The sequence below is a fragment of the Pleurodeles waltl genome, chromosome 4_1, assembly GCF_031143425.1.
Source record: "Pleurodeles waltl isolate 20211129_DDA chromosome 4_1, aPleWal1.hap1.20221129, whole genome shotgun sequence".
Classification (NCBI taxonomy): domain Eukaryota; kingdom Metazoa; phylum Chordata; class Amphibia; order Caudata; family Salamandridae; genus Pleurodeles; species Pleurodeles waltl.
Window position 1 is genome coordinate 809,577,685 of NC_090442.1, and position 22,311 is coordinate 809,599,995.

General features: G+C 45.1%; 1 protein-coding gene across 1 annotated transcript in view; it reads right to left on the reverse strand.

The window, feature by feature from the left end:
- CFAP54 (cilia and flagella associated protein 54) overlaps nucleotides 1-22,311 on the reverse strand; it is a 1,075,777-nt gene that overhangs the window by 508,850 nt on the left and 544,616 nt on the right. Inside the window, exons 30-31 of the mRNA XM_069229529.1 lie at nucleotides 14,487-14,576; nucleotides 11,419-11,545 (exon numbers count right to left, since the gene is read on the reverse strand). Of these exons, the coding sequence (XP_069085630.1) occupies nucleotides 11,419-11,545; nucleotides 14,487-14,576 (217 nt within the window). The remainder of the gene's footprint in view (nucleotides 1-11,418; nucleotides 11,546-14,486; nucleotides 14,577-22,311) is intronic.

A 22,311-nucleotide genomic window follows, 5' to 3' on the forward strand; every position in this document is an offset into this window, starting at 1 on the left:
CCCTAATTGCCTTAGAGGCAAAAGCAGGGCCCTGGTCCAAGTGGAATGCTGCAACCGCGTATGTACCGATAAATATCAACAAGTCTTTGATAACAGTTTGAAAGTCAGGCAACTGCTGAGGCCATACCCACAGGAATCTAGAACAAGAATCTACAGGAACTAGGATGTATTTGTATGCACCATCAGGTTGAAGGGGACCACAATGGTCCAGGTACACACATTGCAGTGGCCTATGGGACACTTAGAGGGCTGTCTTCGGTGGGCGTTTGATATTTGAGCCCTTGATTTGCTGGCACATGTCACAACAAAAGATGTATTGTTTTGTCTGCTTGTATAGACCTGGACACCAGAAGCATTTCTGTAAGAGTGTTACTGTAGCCAAGATACCAGCATGAGCAGAAGCAACACCCTCATGTGCTGCTTTTATTGGATCTAATCTCTGGTCTTGGTTGGGGATCGCTTGAACTCCAACCCCAGGAATTATTGCGTAGGCAACATTCTGTGCACTGATGTGGTAAGAGTATTTTGTAGGGTATGCTTTTGGAAGGGGCTTGCCTTCAGCCAAAGCTTTCACAGTAGTCAGAATTTCATTTTCCAGTCTCGTCTGAGAATGAGTCACTGTAGCCACAGAAGCCATAGCTACTGCAGATTTGGCTGCTTCGTCAGCTAAAGTGTAGCCGATAACGTATACTCCTACACGTTGGTGGCCCAATGTATGTACTACGTGGACACAAGGTAGCTTATCCTTGAGATCAGCCACTGCCCCCACAGAATTCTGTGGTTTATGGTGTTCTTTTGGAGTCTTTAAACCCGTTCAATCGCCAATGATTACAATAATCACTGTAGGACTGGACGCAGTGGTATGAGTCACAGACAATTAAAGTCAATAATCCTGGCTCTGTGTGTTCTGGTGCTAAAGTAAGGGCTTTGAGTTCAGCCAGCTGAGCTGTGCAGTCCCCTAGGGTCTGCATGTATGTATTGTGAGGGTGGAATACTCCATCCTTCATTACTCCGCTGATGTTTGGTACCTACAGCTGGTTGTGCTGAAACATCAGTGTAAATGGCAGTGTGATATCTGTCAAGTGGCAAGATGTCTAGAGGTGCGGGGTACTCCGTTTGTATTGGAGAAATTCTTGTGTCTGAAGTTTTGAATAAAAGATGTATTCTACAGTCCAGGAAGTTACCCACTGAATGCAGCATGGATGTAATGCTTTAGCGTTAGGAACGCTTGCTTTGGTGATGCCCTCTAAGGCTGGCATCTGGGTAACAACAATAATGCGTTTCCCTTGGGTAAGTGGTCTCTCCTTGATAACAGTCATTTGAACTACAGTTTAAAAAAAAATGATGTGGGTGCAAAACGTTGTTCTGCAATGGAGTATAAGCTATGGGCACAGTGTCGTCTTCGTTAGAGGTGACATAAGTGAACCCAATAGCACCAGCAATTATTCTGATGACTAAATTTGTTTTGTTGTCACATGTGTGAAAGCGTTTTGCTTCTAGCATGTCCTGTTGCAATTCCATAAGGATCCTAATGTGTTCAATTGTCCAGTGTCTGCTAGAAAAATCAGGGCATATTAAGTTAAAAAGTGGCTTGATACGTTGTGCATAGTCAGGAATGTAAATTCGGCCAAAGTTGAAGAAACCAAGTAAAGAATGTAGCTTCTTGATTGTATTTGGTGGCTGGAGTAAAGCACATTTTTCTAAAAACTGTGAGGCCAGGCTCTTACCATCGTTTGATAGCTTGTATCTCAGGAATAATACGCTGAGAAAGGCTATCTTAGTCTTCCTAAAATTAAATTTGTAGCCAAGAGCTGCGAATCCTAGAACAATCCGATCGACCCTGGCAAGATGAATGTTGAGGTCGTCATCCGTGAGATAGATATCATCCACGGAGGACAATGCCCCAGAATCAATATCATGATATATTGATGTTACAAAGGCTTAGAACAGCCCTGGGCTGTTCTTGGAGCCTTGGGACAAACGGCAGAAGAGTTTTGTGAGCCAGATGAGAATGCACTTAGGTCCCGACTTTTGTGTGCTAAGTTCTGGCAGAAAAAATAATTGCAAATATCCAAGGTTGTGTTGTATTTTTTGTGCACTATATTATTAATTAGTGCTGTGCTATGTGCATTGTGTATAGTGTGTGACTGTTTAAGTGTCAGTAATATAAGGCTATTCTGTAGAAATGGTCGGGTTTTGCAACGGGGAATAATGGGTTATTCAATTCAGAGACACAGGGCTCAATTACTCCCTGGTACTCCAGCTGAGTTAGGATCTCCCTCACCAGAGTTTTTGCTTCATGTTTAACTGGATATTGTGGCTGAGGTTGGGGTGTAGACCTTATAGGTATTACATGGCAATTAGAATCCTTGTACCAACCTACATGACTGCGGTACAACGCAGGTGCCTGTGCTAAAGCGCAATTGACAGCGTAGACTTGTTTTATCGCTTCTGGAACAAGATCAGAGAAAGAAGGCAAAATTACATCTTCCCCACGTGGGAGCTTACGGATGTGCTCAGGAGGCCAGTCCTTTTCGGCCAGTAGGATATCACAACTAAGTTCATACCAGAATATCACACCAATGGTGCACTCCACATCTCCCTCAATTTGGATATTTAAATCATATGCCCTGTCGGATGAGAGAACGCGCCCATCCACAGTTTCAACTGTAATGTAATCGCTAGTTGCTGTCACATCCAGATGATCTTTCAGACTTTGGTGACATATCGTAACCTCTGCTGCTCTGTCTAACAGTGTCACTGCCCACGTCTTGTTCTTCAGCAATGTTCTCAAGTGTACTGGCATTTTTAATTGACAGTGCTGCCACCTTTTTCTTTATAAACTGTGGCTTTTGCTGTGGGGACTTGTCTTCTTTATTGTCTGAAGACTGTGGTGAGTCTTTCTTCTGTTTCACGTATTCAGGACTTCAATCTGGACAGCCCCCTCTCTCGCTATGTCTGTTCCACGCGCCCTGAAAGGAACGAGAGGGACGTGAATCAGTATATCTGTCAAGAGCTTTTATATTTTCTCTATTGCTGAGAGTATATCTCCTGTCGGAGTTCTCTAGGTGTGGAGAATCTGCTCTCTGATTTTGTCTTTAAATTGCTTTTATTTATCCCAGCGCTTCTTAGAACTCTCCTGTGCTTGTTTAGTACCTTCCTTTGGGGTGGTACTCTGTATTTCGAGCTTCTTCGTCTTGGCTCCCAAACTGTCCCATTTTATACTGGTATAGGTGTCAGAAATAATTTTCGGTAGCTGTTTCTCCTTGTCCAAGTGTGGAATCTCTCGGAGGCGCTGGCAAATAGCAAGTGCTACTGCTTCCCCTTTAATGTTACTGAGTATAATTGATGAGACTGCGTCGAAGTTATGCATTAATTTAATCCCCAAATCTAGGGCTGGTGCAGCCCGCACTCATTCTGAATTTGTTTTAACACTTCCGGTAAATTGGCAAGTGTCGGGGTACCATGTGTGGTAGTATAAATTGCAGCGCAGACTGTACCCCATGTGGGGCAGTCATCCACCGCAGTAACCATCCCGAAAGGCAAACACATTGTGAGAATTCTATGTTTTTCCTCTGGTTCTGTCTGGGGAAAAACAGCTTCCAGCTGATTTGTTTTCTGAGCTTTCCAGAACGGGATTTTCTCTCGTTCTGTGCGTACCTTACCCATGATAGTATGCACTGTTTGTGGATTAATCCCAGTAGTCAATTGTTATCCAACAGGTGCTGGTGGTGCTGGAAGAGCTGGTGTAGTGTTCAGGATTCACATTACGAACAAACAAGTAATCTATATAATGTTACTATCTCGATGTATAAATTGCGTAGATCAGCTGTCTGCATATTTTGTATACCTGGGTGAAATGTATATGTGGCAAACATAGGCCACATTGGTCCATCATTACCTAAGGGACCTAATCTCACGGGTTGTATTACATGTGGAAGGGTGCCATTAAACCAGTTCTGATGCTCCTGATAAGTGAGCGGTATTTCATGATACTGGTATGCTTGGTACAGTTGAGTTACATTTGCAATTGTATATGTGTGGAATATGAATGTAGCGTTGTCTTCCTCAGGAAAGTGAACCCAGGAATAAAATGTTTGTTTGATAAGCTTCACTAGCTTCCACTATGAATGTAACATCCCCGCCCTCTACTCTTAAGCCATGTACTACTAGGTGTAATGATAATGCTTGTCTAGCATTCTCAGGAATATCTATGGCGTTAGCCATATTGTATGATGGGTAAAGAGATGGAACATCAAATGGGGAGAAAAGTCCTTTTAATGGCTCGAGCTCGAACAACCTACAGACTAATTAGGTGCTCCCTGTTCAGCTGAGGAGGATTTTCCCCAAGACCATGGACGTCTCCGTATAATAGTACTTTGGGTACCTGTTGTATGTGAAACAGTGATAGTCAGGGTGTCCATAAATTGGTGCCTAAACACAATTGTTAGTTGCACCATGTCGTACTTTGACTCTTGCTCTAGGCAGGACTGCTCGTTTAAGGATGACAGTACTTATGTTTGTAGGCAACTATGCCAATCCTACAACAAGTCCCAACTGTCGTCCCAACCCTCCCGGCTCAGAAGCAGCACCTCACCAAAGACCCAAACAGTAAAAGGTGATTTATGGCAGCCTTTACACATGGACTCAAGAGTGTAACATCTCAGGGAGTGTCGTCGTTAAACAGAGATTACCCCTTTCTCACATCAACAACATGTCTCAATCAATCACAGGCAATGAAGGAGATGCAGTAAAGTTTTCAATAGATTTTATTAACAAAACTGCAATCTACGATAAGTTGCATGGGCTGCAATGATTAGGATAATGAACAGTGCACGAAACAGAATTGTGAAGACGAGAGTCATTAAAACAAAGACCCCCACCATCTTGCAATAACATGAAATGACATGAGATGTGAAATAGGTCTTAATACCCTAATATGATGAACCTAATCTCTAACTTAAAAGAGATCTAGGTGTGTTAAACCTAATCTGCCAATGCCATGTCCATGAGAAGACCCCCCCCAACCCTTGTTACCTTGGAATGAGGTCTCTAGCTCAGACTCCGTAGGGACACGAAGACTGTGTCAGTGTCAAGGTCACTGTGCAGCATTGATAGCAGAGAAGGCATCTGGTCGGAATCCCTCTGACTATCTGTCTAAGTGAGGTGCATTTATACAAATCTGCTCGAACCCCTGACGTAGGTCTGTTCCCAAACAATAGATAACAAGGCATGCTAGGGACGGCAATTTATGTAAACAATTCTCTCGAAGGCGTGAAATGAGAAAGTACCTAATGTGAATAACTACAGTTTGTTTATCCTTGTCACTTGATAGTGACGCCTTAGCATGTGGGCACTGATAACGTGAAACTCAAACATTGGCCTAACTAGAAACAATGCAGCCATCTTGGAAACATATAGTTAAATAATTGTGCTAAAACAGAGCAAGCTAAGTAGGGTAAAAGTCACTAGGTGACTGGGGCAGAGGTCTGCAAGCCAGAAGGCTAAGCTAACTCCTGTTTCCCATTAAAACAAGATAGGATTCACAACACTACTCAGGTGCGCAGAGATCAGCTATTTTTCATGACCTACCACGCCAGGAGCACAGAGCCATGAAATGAACTGACGAATGTGTGTCTAAACTAAGGCCCTGAAAGGGATTAACCCTAACCCTAGAAATCTGTCTGCAGGGCAGGGAGGTATGGGTGAGTCTGTAAGGAATCTACACTAGATATTGGCCCTCATTCTGACCTTGGCGGGCGGCGGAGGCCGCCCGCCAAAGTCCCGCCGTCAGGTTACCGTTCCGCGGTCGAAAGACCGCGGCGGTAATTCTGACTTTCCCGCTGGGCTGGCGGGCGGTCGCCTTCAGGCCGCCCGCCAGCCCAGCGGGAAAGAGGCTTCCACGATGAAGCCGGCTCGGAATCGAGCCGGCGGAGTGGAAGCTGTGCGACGGGTGCAGTTGCACCCGTCGCGTATTTCACTGTCTGCGCAGCAGACAGTGAAATACATTTAGGGGCCCTCTTACGGGGGCCCCTGCAATGCCCATGCCAGTGGCATGGGCACTGCAGGGGCCCCCAGGGGCCCCGCGACCCCCCCTACCGCCATCCGGATCCCGGCGGTCGGACCGCCGGGATCTGGATGGCGGTAGGGGGGGTCGGAATCCCCTCGGCGGCGCAGCAAGCTGCGCCGCCTTGGAGGATTCAATGGGGCGGCGGTACACTGGCGGGAGCCCGCCAGTGTTGCCGGTCCGACCGCGGCTTTACCGCCGCGGTCGGAATCCCCATTGGAGCACCGCCGGCCTGTCGGCGGTGCTCCCGCGGTCCTCCGCCCTGGCGGTCTTTGACCGCCAGGGTCAGAATGACCGCCATTGTCTCTATCAGATAATGCATTACCGAAGGTAAGTAACTTGTTCATCTAATAGAGACTTCTAGCTGCAGATTCCTTACCTTTGAATACATACCCAAGCCATATCCTCCTGACGGTGGGATGAGGACACATTTTCTAAACTAGAAAGTCCTGCAGGACTGAATGGGCAAAATGCCCATCTCCACAGACCAGACTGTCCAGGCAGTAGTGTTTAGCAAACATATGCAAGGACGCCCACATTGTTGCCTGGCAGATGTCCAGGAATGGGACTCCACAAGCTAGCACCGTGGTCGCAGGTTTCCCCCGGAGGAATGGACCCTTAAGCCCTCAAGAGACTGCTTTTTAACAAGGGTGTAGGAGATTTTAAAACAGAGAACGACTCAGTGCAAAATGGTTCCTTCTGCACTGCCTGACCTTTTTTTACTCCCACATACCCAACAAAGAGCTGGTCGTCCACCCAGAAGAGTTTTGTGTAGTCAAGGTAGAAAGATAATGCTCTTTTTGGGTCCAGGCATTGGAGTCTCTCCTCTTCTTTAGAGGGATGAGGAGGAGCGTAAAAAAAGGTTGGCAGGGTGATAGACTGTCCCAAATGGAATGATGTCACCACTTTTGGAAGGAAAGAGACCTTATCAGGGAACGCAGTAAGATAGGAAGGCTTGGATGATGAAGCCTGCAACTCACTCACCCTCTGGACAGAAGTAGTTTTCACTAGAATAGCTGTCTTGATAGTAAGCAGCCGGAGGGGACAATTGTGTAAAGGCTTGAAAGGAGCACACATGAAGTACTGGAGAACCAGGTTCAGGTCCCACTGAGGCATGATGAAGGGCAATGGGGAAACATATGTACAAGCCCTATCAGAAACCTATTTACAAGATGGAACTTAAATAAAGAGGGCTTGTCAGGCAGCCGCAAGGAGAAGAGAACAGAGAGAGATAACCCTTAAGAGTGCCCAGTGTCTCTGCTGGACAAGGTAAAAATGAAGAGAAGAATATCAAAAAAAGAGAGGCAGAAAGAGGGTTGAAGAAAGGCAAAAAGAAGAGACTTTTCTGTCCAATATTTTAATTTTTTTTGGCAACGGCAGGCATATATCATTTTGGTGGCGGGCCGCCAAGATAACATTGCAGACTTTGGGCTGTTGCTGCGACAGGAGATCCTCCGAAAAGGGCAGCCTGACTGGAGGACTGATGCACATTTTCAGGAGCACAGAATACCAGAGTCTCCATGCCCGGTCTGGAGACACGACAATGACTTGGGACCAGCCTTTCCTGATTTTCTTGAGAACTCTGGGTAGAAGTGGTAATGGTTAGTTTCATCCTCTTTCATTTGGGAGGGGATTATATAGGAAAGTGTCTCTCTTGACGTGGTCACCCCCACACTTTTTGCCTGGTTTCTGGTGTGATTTCGACTGAAAGTGCACTGGCTTCCTGCTAACCAGGACCCCAGTGCCAGATCTCCTTCCCCCAAACCTGCACATTTGTTTTTCCCAATTGGCAAACCATTTAGCACCCCCTGTTAAGTCCCCAGTAAATGGTACCCCTGGTACCGAGGGCCTGGGGTACTAAGGAAGGCCCCGAAAGGCTGCAGCACAAATGTTGCCACCCGAGGGACCCCTCATCAAGCACATGACCTGCTGCTATAGCAGGCTGCATATCTTGGTGCAGACAAAGGTGAAAACACAACATGGCACACAGCCCGTGTGCCATGTCCACTAAACACTACATGCAATATATGTAAGTCACCCCTCTAGCAGGCCTTAAAGCCCTAAGGCAGAGCACATTATATTACATGTGAGGGCATATCTGCATGAGCATCTGCTATGTCTTTGTCGATTCTGAGACATAGTAAGTGTCTAGGGAAGCCATTTTAAATGCATGTGCTAGACAGAAAAAAGTCACACTTGTAGAAGAGGAAAAGAAGCAGCAGCTGACTAGGAACCAGCCCTGCCGACCTGCCTGATGACCTCGACAGTCTCTGCCCAAAAAGACAACTCATCCTGCAGCTGAGCCTCCAGGAAAACCAGGAGGGCTGCCTGCCTACCATAAAGACTCCCATGAGCAGCGGCTCTGCTATGCAATAAAGTCTCAAGAAAGGACTGTACAGTCTCTGGAACATCAAAGATCTGACACCCGAAGTGACCTCTGCACCCGATGTCCATGACCTGAAGTGAAGCCAACTAATGGTGCCAACAAGGCAGAGTCCAGTGTGGTCTCATCCATCTTTGACTCCCCAAAGTCACCTGCAGCCCCTGCACGCATGCCCCCTTTCCCGCAGCCTTGTGGTGAGAGAAAACCTGACACCTCCAGCAACCACTGCACCTGTCGCTCCTGACCCCATTTCAGCGGAGTCACTGGTGCCAACGTCATCCCCAGTTCCCCTGTGTTCGAGTCCACCCTGGGTCCCCCTCCCCTGCTGGACTCCCCAACGACACCTTCAGCCTCAACACGCAGGACCCCCTGACTGCAAAACTGAAAAGTATTTATGCTTGAAAAAGTGCTTACCCGATTGAAAAGTTCTTGGGTTTGAAACATATATTAAAATAACAGTTTTTTTTCTAAATTGGTCTTGGACTTATTATTTGAGTGTGTGTCTTATTTATTGCTTCTGTGAGTACAACAAATGCTTACCACTACCCTCTGATAAGCCTAACTGCTCACCCAGAGTACCGCAAAATAGAGCATTAGCAATACCTAGGTTTGCCTCTGTAAACCAATTGGGGATCCACTGGACTCGCTACATACAGAGTCTCATCTTCCAACACTGAGGCTTGGACCACCAAGCTCTCAGGGATGGGGTGTGGGGTGAGGAAACTAGGATTCTCCGGGACAGGGCAATGGTGGTGGGAATTTGACTTGTTTACAGGAGCCTCTGTGCTCGGCTTGGACCAGGTTCCCAGCAGGATATCAGTCAGTGCTTCATTAAAGGGAAATAGGGTTTTGGATGAGGAAGCCCCAGGCTGAAGCACTTCCATCAAGAGGTTAGTCTGGCCACCACTGAGGGAAACTCGAAGTCAAGGACCTCAGTTCCCCTCTTCACCAACACTGTTTAAGATGCCACCTCCTCCGTGTCCACGGTGGGAGGGGGGAGGTTACTGGCATCTCCTACCTCCTCATACCAGTCCAAAGTTTCACAAGGTATTCTAAGGGATCCAGTGATCCCTCCCACTCTCTAAAAAATGGTCAGGCAATGACCTAGAGCCACTAGACCCAGTCGGCGCTGGAACTGATGTTGATTGATGCCATTTCGACTCACAGTCATCAGGAATGAGAATAGGGCGGTCACTGCCAGTGGGCACCAGCAGCATCAACTTTGCTACTGCATCGGAAAAGGTTTCTTAGGCAAAACTGAAGCAGATCCAGATCCATGTTCGGATCCGTGAGAGGCCATCGGAGCCGAGGCCGTAGCCATCCGTGTGGAACCTGATGGGGCCTCCTCCGAACCTGCAAGGCCCAAAGGTGCTCCAGAACGGTTGGCTCACTCAAACATGAGGTGTATGCGCCTCTTGGAAGTCTCTCAACTGAGCAGGGGTCGCTCCGGCTCCCGGAAATAAGGGGGAGGTGCAGAGTCGGGCCTGGCAACGGCTCCGCAGAACAGTGCCTGGAATGTCGATGTTCCTCACTCATCGCGCCGGCCGACAGACGAGTCAAAGTCAAAGTTTGCTTAGACTTCTTCTTCTTCTTCTTGTGCCTCTTCCATGAGTGTTCCAAGGACCTAGAGTGACCTAGTGTGTGAACATGGGGACTTGGGGCTTCTGGAACAGTCCTGCAACCTTTGTCTCAATCAAGAGAAAGATCTCTTAGTAGTCACACTAGCTAGCGTCGAACATAGGGCTAAAAGCAGCTTTAGGGACCGCTCCCTCAAAGCTTTTGGTGCCATGGCCCAGCGTTCGAGCATGACTCAGAGTCATGATTGTGCTCGAGACACTATAAACAGACTAGATGGAGGTCCGTATCAGACATGGCGCAGTGACGGCACCACACGGCTTGAAACCTGCCTTCCTAGAAGACATCCTCGACACACTTTCAAAAATAGATGACATAAGTTGAAAAACCTGTCAAAAAGAGACATGGGGGTAGCTATTCTCCAGATCAGTGCTAACTGGCGCGGAGAGAATAGTACTGATGTCCACTTTCCTGGGTGTTACCTACATATGTGACCGTGGCATCACTTCCAGTGCCAACGATGCTAACGCCACCGCACAGAACCGAACTAGCTCAGAGGTACTGCTCACAAAAAAGTTCCTGGATACAGTCTGAGGCCTGGGAAATTCAAAGGGAAGAAGCTGGAAGTCTCTATCAGATATACTGTGATATGCTGGTTGGTGCCCCTTATCCCTCTAAGTGCATCATTACACGTATAGATATATTAATAGGCACATTGACACACTGGGATTTTCCCAAGACACGGATTCAAAATAATCAATGATGGATTTCGCTCTCTCAGCATATTGTCGCGGGTGAAGGAGTTCAATGCAATATTGATCTTCCATTTAGAAAAATCATTTTGGAAGGCGAGGGTGGGTTCCATGTGATGCTACACATGTTTTGAAGGCCATTTAATAAGGTGATCACAGGATATTAGTCTAAGGTATCTTGTCAACTATTAAGATTTAGACACGCTGTAGGTGCTTTGTATTTCTTCACTGTCCTAGTTTTGGTTTATTACAGTATCTGCAACAAACGTAACAAAGCTGCACATATATTGAGTGCCTATTGATATAGAGTAGTTTTTAAATGAAACAAAGCTGCTGCTGAAAAAAGTTAAAAAATACAGGAGAAAAGTGACAAAAGGACAAAACAGGGGTGAAAGGAACATCCAAGATTAAGAAAAAGAGAAACACAAATGTACGGTGGTGGAAGAAAGTCATTTCAAATAATCAAGATTAGTTAAGCTTTGGCATTCGGTCGCACCGGTGAAAGCTCACAAACAAAATGTTTGTCGCTCCTCTTATTTAACAAATTAACCAATGGGAGACAGTGAAAAACTATTATGCACCTTTGCCAATCCTTAGTTATTAGTTTGCCCATATAATTCAGTAACATAACTATTCATTACCTTGTTAAATGGTTTTGCACGGCGCTGGTCCAATCTATGACTTGCTGAAAATGTTCTTCATACACTCCACGGTGAAGTAGCTGAACCAAAAATTCCACGAAACGAGTCTTGTTCTTGAATTTAATCACTGAGTAAAAATAGGCATTATAATGATTAAATCCGCTTTATCGTTCAACATTTATTCCTGACATTTATCACACTGTTGTCTGTTTGCATGATATTCTTAAATTTTAACACACTCGCGTAAAAGCAGAATAAAACATTGTGAGAGGATGTTCTAAGAGTATGAACAGCATATAAATGAAGGTGTAGTTAATCCTTGCTTTCCTATAAACCTTTTTCATTTGGTAGGAAATGTATAGCTATTTTTTAACTTCTGGTGTATATCATTAGATTTGAGTGCCTTCATTACTCTGCATAAATTCATCCATTTTCTATTTTCATTTTTTAAATCAGTGGTTCCCAACCTTTTGACTTCCGTGGACCCCCACTTTATGATTACTGGAACCCGGGGACCCCCACTCACTCATTAGTGGAGTCCGGGGACCCCCCACTAAGTCATTACTGTAAGCTGGGGACCTAATCTGTTAATATTGTTTAATTTTCTAAGCAGTCGCGGACCCCCTGAGGAGGCTTCGCGGACCCCCAGGGGTCCTCGGACCACATGTTGGGAACCACTGTTTTAAATGATGTATTTTTTATTCTCAGTCTTACCATGTATCAGTTGTCCTTCCTTTGACGCCTCAGACAGATCATTGGTTTTCTGTCTCTCTTTGCATAACTAACAGGTATTCCTCATTCCAAGTCTATCTTTTTACTGTTTGCCTTCCTCTCATTGCTTCTTCCACAAACAGCCTAAACCTCAGCCTTACTGGTCTTTTTCTAGACTTTCTTAGCATCAAGATGGGATGGCACTCAACCGGAAACTCATCTCATGTCTGAGGCCATCCCTCCTTTGGTCCTGCCACTTCCAGAAAAACCTTAACCATGTGTGTCTTTTTCCAATTTTGCTTAATATGAATGCCATCCGTGATAACTTATATTAACAGGCAATTTTCAGGGACTCTATCGGCGCTGTAATCGACGTTGATTGATGCCATTTCGACTCACAGACATCGGAAATGAGAATGAGGCTGGCACTGCTGGTGGGGGCCAGCAGCATCTACGTTGCTACCGGCGTCGGAGAAGGTTGCAGTGGCACAACCGATGCCTGTGCATCTCTCCAGCTGATAAAAGACTTTTCCCAAAATGTATTTAACTCTGTATGCCTTTAGGTAACACCAGTAGAACCGTGATGTACATAGCTTGTTATCTGGTATTGTACAGCACCGCGATTTAGCATTTTAACATGCAGGCTTAGATCAGTGATCATAGGTTTTGCTTGCAAAAGTTAGATTTTTTGAATACCACAACTTTCTCAAAAAGAATGGTTCTATGTCATTTATATGAAAACAAGGTTAGCAAAAAAATAGATTGTTTAGAGCCATTGAGTGAAAAAATAGTGAGCAATCACAAAATAGCACGCAGCAGAATGGAAAAAGTCACATGTTCAGTGGTTTGCTAAAATTCCATTCTCCTAAGGAAAGGATTTCAGTTTCTCGGACACTTGCTGGTGTTGGTGACGTGTTTAGAGTGTGTGAATCATCCACACATAGGGAAATTGATACGTTCAACCCAAATTTGTGTAAACTTGATATCTGTAGTGGCCTGTGTTCACCCAGTACTGCACAGTGTTTTGGTCTGGCTACCGTATGACAAAGTCATAATAGCAATATATTTAATTATTTATATGACAAGTTTTCTTGAGAGCAACTACACTACAGGGTATTAGTACAACAGGGTATTACTGAGCAGCCCAAACATGCCAGAATTTATTAGGTAAAAATGTATGGTATTTACTCAACCATGTGGATTTTGTACATTATGCATCAAGATTCGTGTGTTATTCCCCAACAAATGAGAGCAGATGCTATTTTTGCATCTGATGGTTAACTTACCCTGGGTATTGTTATTTATCAGGTGCAATAAATATCACCTGCTACTCAGACAAACTCGAAAGCTGGACTTTAGTATAGTTGTTCAGACAGCTATACTATTCTGGGTTGTTGCGGTCCCGATCCTGGGTTATGATTTGAGCCAAGCCAGAGGGTTCTTCTGATAACCCAGTGGCTGGCTGATACATTGTTTCTCACTCAAAGGAGCATTTCACTAGCAAAATGTGATCATGTTTCTCCAACTGTGTGCCTCCTCTACTGGTTGCCAGATTAACAAAGGATAGGGTTTTTGTGCAACGTCGACGTCAATAGAGCCAGAATGGGACTAAAGATGTCATCAATACTTTGTTTACTATCATCAACAGCATCGGTCAAAGGTTAGTTGAAACTGACCACCGGTCATTGCAAATAAACTACATGCATTACTAGCATTGCTATGCATAGCATTACTATGGTTGGCCAATTCTACTGCATTAATCTTTACTGTTTTTGGAGATGTGCATTATGGAAGTGCTGTACGGATTACTCAGTCACACTATAATTTTGTGAAGGCACTAGGGCTTGTGTTCATGTGGCACATGTCAAACAAGGGTTGTCGCTTTCTTAGCATGGTCTACTACCTGGAGCTAGATTGCATAATGTGCGCCAAAGCAGTGCAGTCCGCACTGTCATTTGCAACGACCAGTCCACATTTACGTTTCCAAAGAATGACTGAAAAGTTGTAGCCTTGCACCAGTTAGTCAGTGCAAATATAATTTTTGCACTGCCCACTGCTAATGTCAGAATACAATTGCACTGCACTAGGGCAATGTTGTATAATGCTGCCCCTTCATAGCAATAAAGTGTTTCTTGATCATGTACTCATTATTTAACATTAAGCAGGCACACGGTACATCCTCTTTGGTAAGCAATATTGGTATATTCCAATATCCGTGAAGAGCACTTTTTTTGTATTGGGATTTAGTCAACCCATCATATCCATCAAAAATCCGAGGATGGAGTGAATGATCTCTGATAATGTATCCTATTAGGAAACTACAACAATCAGTAGACAGCACATTGAAAGTGTCTTACATTCCTTGAAGGCTTGCTTCGATGGCCAACATGTAACTACGGAATGAAGTAGTATGGGATCTTCGTTGCCTGTCAGAACAGTTCCAGTATCTAAGATGGAAAAAAGATAACATAGATGAAGCATATATTTGCATTCATGCAATCAAAAAAGCACCACTCTACTTAGGAAAAACATTTGAACTATTGATATGTCAGTTCAGTGAGTGAAGGACTAGTGAGTAGACTAAGAACTGAAATGTGTACAAGTTTCCTAAAATGGCTTCTATTTAGAATGAATAAAAAACGAGGTACAACAGCAATAAAGGTATGTTTTTAATATATTGTTTTATTTTCATCTTGAACAAAGGAGTTTTAACCCCTCTCTCACAGAACAGGGTTGGCTTCGCCATATTTTGACATTGTGCAATACTTTTATACTTGCCATTGGACTAATGACATTGGTGTGAAGTCATATCAACAATAACAATAAAATCCCAACACATAGAAAATAAACATTTTGAAGATGATTTTGGTCATCCCAGGAAATAGTCTTTCAAAAAGGGGACTGTGTACTGACCAAAAAAGAAATTGAAGTGGAAAACAGGCACTCCTTTTGTTGTCGACCCTTTGAGGGCCGTGACATGCAAAGGACACATGGTAACACCGCATCATCCCGGAAAATACATCACACGGGACTCGTCACACTTTAAACACCTGCTCAATATTCATCAGTACCTGAGATCAACAGTGAGGCTTTCCCACCTGAACTTCCAGATCGCACATCTGAGCCTATGGCATTAATACAGAATGACGGTGCATCTCAACAACCTCATACCACCCGATCTGGCAGACCAGTGTGACGGCCACGGTGACTCACTGAGGAAATACAATGCTAATGTTACTTGTACTTTTCATTTAACAAAGGGGGAGATGTAGTGTCTTTTTAAATTATGCGTACTAGACCCTCGTGGTCCTAGGTAGACTCTAGACAGGAATCACGTAATTTGACGGGAGGTGTTAAGGTGTGGTCATGACAGTTAATACTCAATGCCTGGAGAGTGCAGTAGTATGGTGAAGAATAAAGACATCCTTTTACAGAGCTCCATGTGTGGCATATTCATTTGTATGCTTCCAGGCTGAGGAAGACACTACATTATCCTCTACTCCTTTTGTCCCTCGCCCAGGGGCGGCTCCCTCGCAATGGCGAAGGAGTGTCACCCCACTGGCTGAGCCAGCAACTGAAAGATAAAACAACATTTTACTATCATTTTATTTTTCAGCAGCTGGCTCAGTCAGCATGTGTAGGGAGGGGCAGACTGGGAGGGGGGGGATAGAGAGGGGAGGATGTTTGATGAGGTTTCAATTCTACATCTAAATTTAGCCCTGACATGTTAGGTGTAAGGAAATGCCTCCTTGGCATGGTTACCCCCTGACTTTTTGCCTTTGCTGATGCTATGTTTTGAATTGAAAGTGTGCTGAGGCCTGCTAACCAGGCCCCAGCACCAGTGTTCTTTCCCTAACCTGTACTTTTGTATCCACAATTGGCACACCCTGGCATCTAGATAAGTCCCTTGTAAGTGGTACCCCTGGTACCAAGGGCCCTGATGCCAAGGAAGGTCTCTAAGGGCTGCAGCATGTCTTATGCCACCCTGGAGACCCCTCACTCAGCACAGACACACTGCTTGCCAGCTTGTGTGTGCTGGTGAGAACAAAACGAGTAAGTCGACATGGCACTCCCTTCAGGGTGCCATGCCAGCCTCTCACTGCCTATGCAGGTATAGATAAGTCACCCCTCTAGTAGGCCTTACAGCCCTAAGGCAGGGTGCACTATACCATAGGTGAGGGCACCAGTGCATGAGCACTGTGCCCCTACAGTGTCTAAGCAATACCTTAGACATTGTAAGTGCAGGGTAGCCATAAGAGTATATGGTCTGGGAGTCTGTTTTACACGAACTCCACAACACCATAATGGCTACACTGAAAACTGGGAAGTTTGGTATCAAACTTCTCAGCACAATAAATGCACACTGATGCCAGTGTACATTTGATTGTAAACTACACCCCAGAGGGCACCTTAGAGGTGCCCCCTGAAACCTTAACCGACTATCTGTGTAGGCTGACTGGTTCCAGCAGCCTGCCACAACCGAGACATGTTGCTGGCTCCATGGGGAGAGTGCCTTTGTCACTCTGAGGCCAGTAACAAAGCCTGCACTGGGTGGAGATGCTAACACCTCCCCCAGGCAGGAGCTGTCACACCTGGCGGTGAGCCTCAAAGGCTCACCCCTTTGTGCCAGCACAGCAGGACACTCCAGCTAGTGGAGTTGCCCGCCCCCTCCGGCCACGGCCCCCACTTTTGGCGGCAAGGCCGGAGAAAATAATGAGAATAACAAGGAGGAGTCACTGGCCAGTCAGGACAGCCCCTAAGGTGTCCTGAGCTGAAGTGACTCTAACTTTTAGAAATCCTCCATCTTGCAGATGGAGGATTCCCCAATAGGATTAGGGATGTGACCCCCTCCCCTTGGGAGGAGGCACAAAGAGGGTGTACCCACCCTCAGGGCTAGTAGCCATTGGCTACTAACCCCCCAGACCTAAACACGCCCTTAAATTTAGTATTTAAGGGCTCCCCTGAACCTAAAACTTTAGATTCCTGCAACTAACAAGAAGAAGAGGACTGCTGAGCTGAAAAACCCCTGCAGAGGAAGAACAGAAGACACCAACTGCTTTGGCCCCAGACTTACCGGCCTGTCTCCTGCCTTCCAAAGAAACCTGCTCCAGCGACGCTTTCCAAGGGACCAGCGACCTCTGAATCCTCTGAGGACTGCTTCAAGAAAGACAAGAAACTCCAGAGGACAGCGGCACTGCTCCACAAGAACTGCAACTTTGTTTCAAGGAGCAGATTTAAAGACCCCTGCAACTCCTCGCAAGAAGCGTGAGACTTGCAACACTGCACCCGGCGACCCCGACTCGACTGGTGGAGAACCAACACCTCAGGGAGGACCCTCCGGCGACTCCAAGACTGTGAGTAACCAAAGTTGTCCCCCCTGAGCCCCCACAGCGATGCCTGCAGAGGGAATCCCGAGGCTCCCCCTGACCGCGACTGCCTGAACTCCATTTCCCGATGGCTGGAAAAGACCCTCCACCCGCAGCCCCCAGCACCTGAAGGAACGGAACTCCTGTGCAGGAGTGACCCCCAGGAGGCCCTCTCCCTTGCCCAGGTGGTGGCTACCCCGAGGAGCCCCCCCCTTGCCTGCCTGCATCGCTGAAGAGACCCCTTGGTCTCCCATAGGAAACTATTGGAAACCCGACGCGTGTTCCCACACTGCACCCGGCCGCCCCCGCGCTGCTGAGGGTGTACTTTTTGTGTGGACTTGTGTCCCCCCCGGTGCCCTACAAAACCCCCCTGGTCTGCCCTCCAAAGACACGGGTACTTACCTGCTGGCAGACTGGAACCGGGGCACCCCCTTCTCTCCATTATAGCCTATGTGTTTTGGGCACCTCTTTGACCTCTGCACCTGACCGGCCCTGAGCTGCTGGTGTGGTGACTTTGGGGTGGCTCTGAACCTCCAAAGGTGGGCTACCTTGGACCAAGAACTGAAACCTGTAAGTGACTTACTTACCTGTGAAACCTAACAAAACTTTACCTCCCCCAGGAACTGTGAAAATTGCACTATGTCCACTTTTAAAACAGCTTATTGTGTTTTATGTAAAAAGTATACATGCTAATGTAATGATTTAAAGTTCCTAAAGTACTTACCTGCAATACCTTTCAAATGAGATATTACATGTAGAATTTGAACCTGTGGTTCTTAAAATAAACTAAGAAAATATATTTTTCTATAACAAAACCTATTGGCTGGATTTGTCTCTGAGTTTGTGTTCCTCATTTATTGCCTGTGTGTATGTACAACAAATGCTTAACACTACTCCTTGGATAAGCCTACTGCTCGACCACACTACCACAAAATAGAGCATTAGTATTATCTCTTTTTGCCACTATCTTACCTCTAAGGGGAACCCTTGGACTCTGTGCATGCTATTCCTTACTTTGAAATAGCACATACAGAGCCAACTTCCTACATTAGGCCAGCCATTTGATTCCACATAACTTGAATGGTTCAGCAGCAGGCATGCTGAAAGCGGAGAGGTGACCTGGTCCATATTTGCTTCATTCAGCCAATGATGCCTTTCTGGATTTGTGTCAGGGGCCTAAGAGAGGCCAAGTGTGCCACTATTACAACTGACCCCCTCCCATGGTATAAGTACCACCCTTAAAATATAAATGTCTGTTTCTCACAATTAGTAATGCGGCAAAGAACAAATCATTCTGTCAAGCAAAATGCATTACTATCAAAGCCCCTGCACAATCAGAGCAATAATGAATGCAAGCACCTATATTAAATCCATGTATAAAAAAATGAGTTCTGACACTGAGCCCCGACAGACACCTACTCAAAAAAGGCACTGTGCGGTTTTGGTTTAAATAATACATATTTAAATTAGGTTAGGTTTACTTCCGTTTCTAAAAAAATTATATAAATAAAATATTTAAAATATACATTTTCAAACAGTTAATTTATGGATTCTACATTATGCCATAAGTATTGCTAGACCTTTCAAAGGATTTACTCCTCTAAACAAACACCTTTACACGTGGCACCGGTAAGGCGATAATACACATCATATATGTGTATACTAGCATCATTAAAACATACAATAGTAAACTGGGTTCTTAGACATCCAATAGTTGACATACTGAAAATTAATTATTTATGGGTTTCCTTTCCCATCGGCACATTCTACATATTCTGGCATATTTGTAATCCAATCCGTGCTCCAGCTTTGTCTAGAACTGGTAATTGACCAAACCGGACTACTTCTGTGAGCCTAGAGCTAAACTCTGCGTTTCTGGTTTCTTCAAAACCCTCTGTTATCTCTATAACTCCTACAAGATGGCTCAGTCCTAAGTACATCTGGCTACCGTTTTCATGACTGCATTTACAAACCTATTTAGGCAAACTTCATAACTTCATAACATATTCTGCATCAACATAATACTCCTCATATATATATATAGGGAGTATCAGAATATCAATGCATACTACAGCTTTAAAATATTGAATATTTAGTATGTTTTCCTGCTTTAATTGTTTATGTTTTTTTGTAGATTCTGGTATTTCCAGTAATTTCCTAACATTGGAAATCAGGATTTATCAGTATTTATAGACCCCCCCCCCCCAACAAAACATAGAAGTGAAATCTATTTATCAAGCGTTACTGAAACATGTTGCATTTATTGCATTGTAGACATAACATGTTTATTCCATTTAAAGAAAAAGCACTGTAAAAGAATGATTTTCTTGTCATTCCCATTGCTGCAATGGGCTTCTGGTATATTTCGTCTATAGGTCTATGTTTGTTTGGATCTATTCATCCCAGTGATGGTACCTTTCACTCTTTCACTTTCTTGTGCATACTTTCTTATGCTTATTGCTCATTACCCATAAAGGTAGGCCCACTACCTTTAACTTTATTGAGACCCTATCTGATTAACAGTAATATTAATTGCTCAATATTTTATCTTCAAGTATTGTTATCCTCAATTAGTATTGAAGAAGCAAGTGCCTCTACATAGTTAAATGTGAGGTGCCTCAGATAGGTGCTGCTTGAGTATTCTATGCTCACTGTGCCATAGGACACCTCTGCATTGTGCATCTCACTGATGAGGCCCAACAAGGCTGAAACTGTCTTGGATTGCTTGTGGTCTTGTTTAGATGGGAACTGGCCTAGTAGTTTGGGCTAGACTGTTGCTACTGGAAAAGGATTTAATCTCATTTGATTATAGCTGGTCTGTGTGTTTAGTGGCATAGAAGGCAAAAAGAATGATGATGTGGAATGCAACTTGAGTTATTACCAGTAGCTAATCTTAATTCAAGTGTTCCACGTATCATTTGATTGTTTTATCAGTGGGCCTTGAGGAAGCAAACTTACAGAACTGAGTGACTGAGAACCAACTCCTGTAACCGGAGCCTTATTGCCACAGGTTAAAGCTGTTCAGTGAAGGCTCTGAGGGGGGTGGAGGAGAGGGGGGAGGAAGTAAGTGGGAGACAGTATAACTAAAGACAATGCTCTATTCAAAGAGTTCACTGAATAAGGCAGAATGCCATGCACACAGGGCTCTGGGGGCAGGGAGACAGGGGGAAACATGGATGGCATTTTCATAATGTAACAGAAGGTATCAGCCTTAGGGCCCCTTCATTATGTAGTGCCAAATTACAAGAAATAGTCTTTTTTATTTGGGAGGGAGAAGTATTCCAATGGCAATAAGTTATCTTGTCTGGAGTACTAAAAATCTGTGGGCTATTCTTGTAAAACGTAGGTTTCCACAACTCATGTCCTGCCCTCAAGCAGTCACTAAATTACAGAAAACTTTCAGGGACAGAGTGAAGAATGTGACTTCAACAATGTTCTTTATCAACAGTCCACTGGGTACAGCAAAATGCCATGCACACAGGGCTCTGAGGCAGACAGACAGGGGCACACACGCCTGGTGTTTTTATTAAGTAGCAAAAGGTCTCAGCTTCGGGGTCCCATCATGGGATACTTCAAAATTACAAGATGTCTGAAAATAACTTTTTATTTGGGAGTAAAGAGTATACCAATGGCAATTTTGACTGAAGCTCTAACACTCGGCGGGCTATTCTTTGTAGAAGTATGTGGCCACAGCTAATGTCCCGCCTTAAAGCAGGCACTGAAGTACTGACAAATTCCAGGCATTTGTTCAAGTAAATCGTAACAAAAAATTACAGAAGAACAAGTTACTTACCTTCGGTAACGAGGTATCTGGTAGAGACTCTATCTAGCTGCAGATTCCTTACCTTAGAATTCCCTGGTGTCAGCTTCGAATCCGGAGTTTTTTCTGAGCAGTACCCTGCGCGCTTGCCGTCGGGCGGCATCGTTCAGATCCGCATGCGTCGACCAGCTCCGCGTGCGTCGTCAGCGTCCTTGGAGCCGTCTATGACGTCACGGTTGTCTATATAGATGCCCTCTCGGCGCGCGCACGTCAGTTCTTTTCCACAACTTCCCACGCCAGAAGCGCAGAGTCATGGAAGAACCAACCAAATTTGCATTTAACCTCTTTGACTGTTTGGAGTAAAAACACTTTCATGCCTATAAGAAAGGCAAAAGTTGCCAAAATCAAAAATATACATATGTACACATAAAAACATTTATACATATATATATATACACATATCCACATGAGAACAAATTTCCCCAGAGCAGGGAGGCTTGGGCGGGTGTAAGGAATCTGCAGCTAGATAACGTCTCTACCAGATACCTCGTTACCGAAGGTAAGTAACTTGTTCATCTGATAGAGACTTCTAGCTGCAGCTTCCTTACCTTAGAATAGATACCCAAGCTATAACCCATGGCGGTGGGTCTGAAGGAGATTTTTTTTTTTTATACTAGGAAGTCCTGCAAGACAGAACGGGCAAAATGCCCCTCTCTTCTCACCTGGCTATCCAGGCAGTAGTGTTTCGCAAACGTGTGTAAAGAAGCCCACGTTGCAGCCTAACAGATGTCCACCACCGGTACGTCACGTGCTAACGGAGTGGTAGTAGCTTTCCCCCCTAGTGGAATGAGCTCTCAAGCCCTCAGGAGGCTGCTTCTTCGCCAAAGCGTAGCATATTTTTATACAGAGAACGACCCAGCGCGAAATGGATCGTTTCTGTACTGCCCGACCCTTCTTTGCACCAACGTACCCCACAAAGAGTTGGTCATCCACCCGGAACTCTTTAGTGCGGTCAAGGTAGAACGATAACGCTCTTTTTGGGTCCAGTCGATGGAG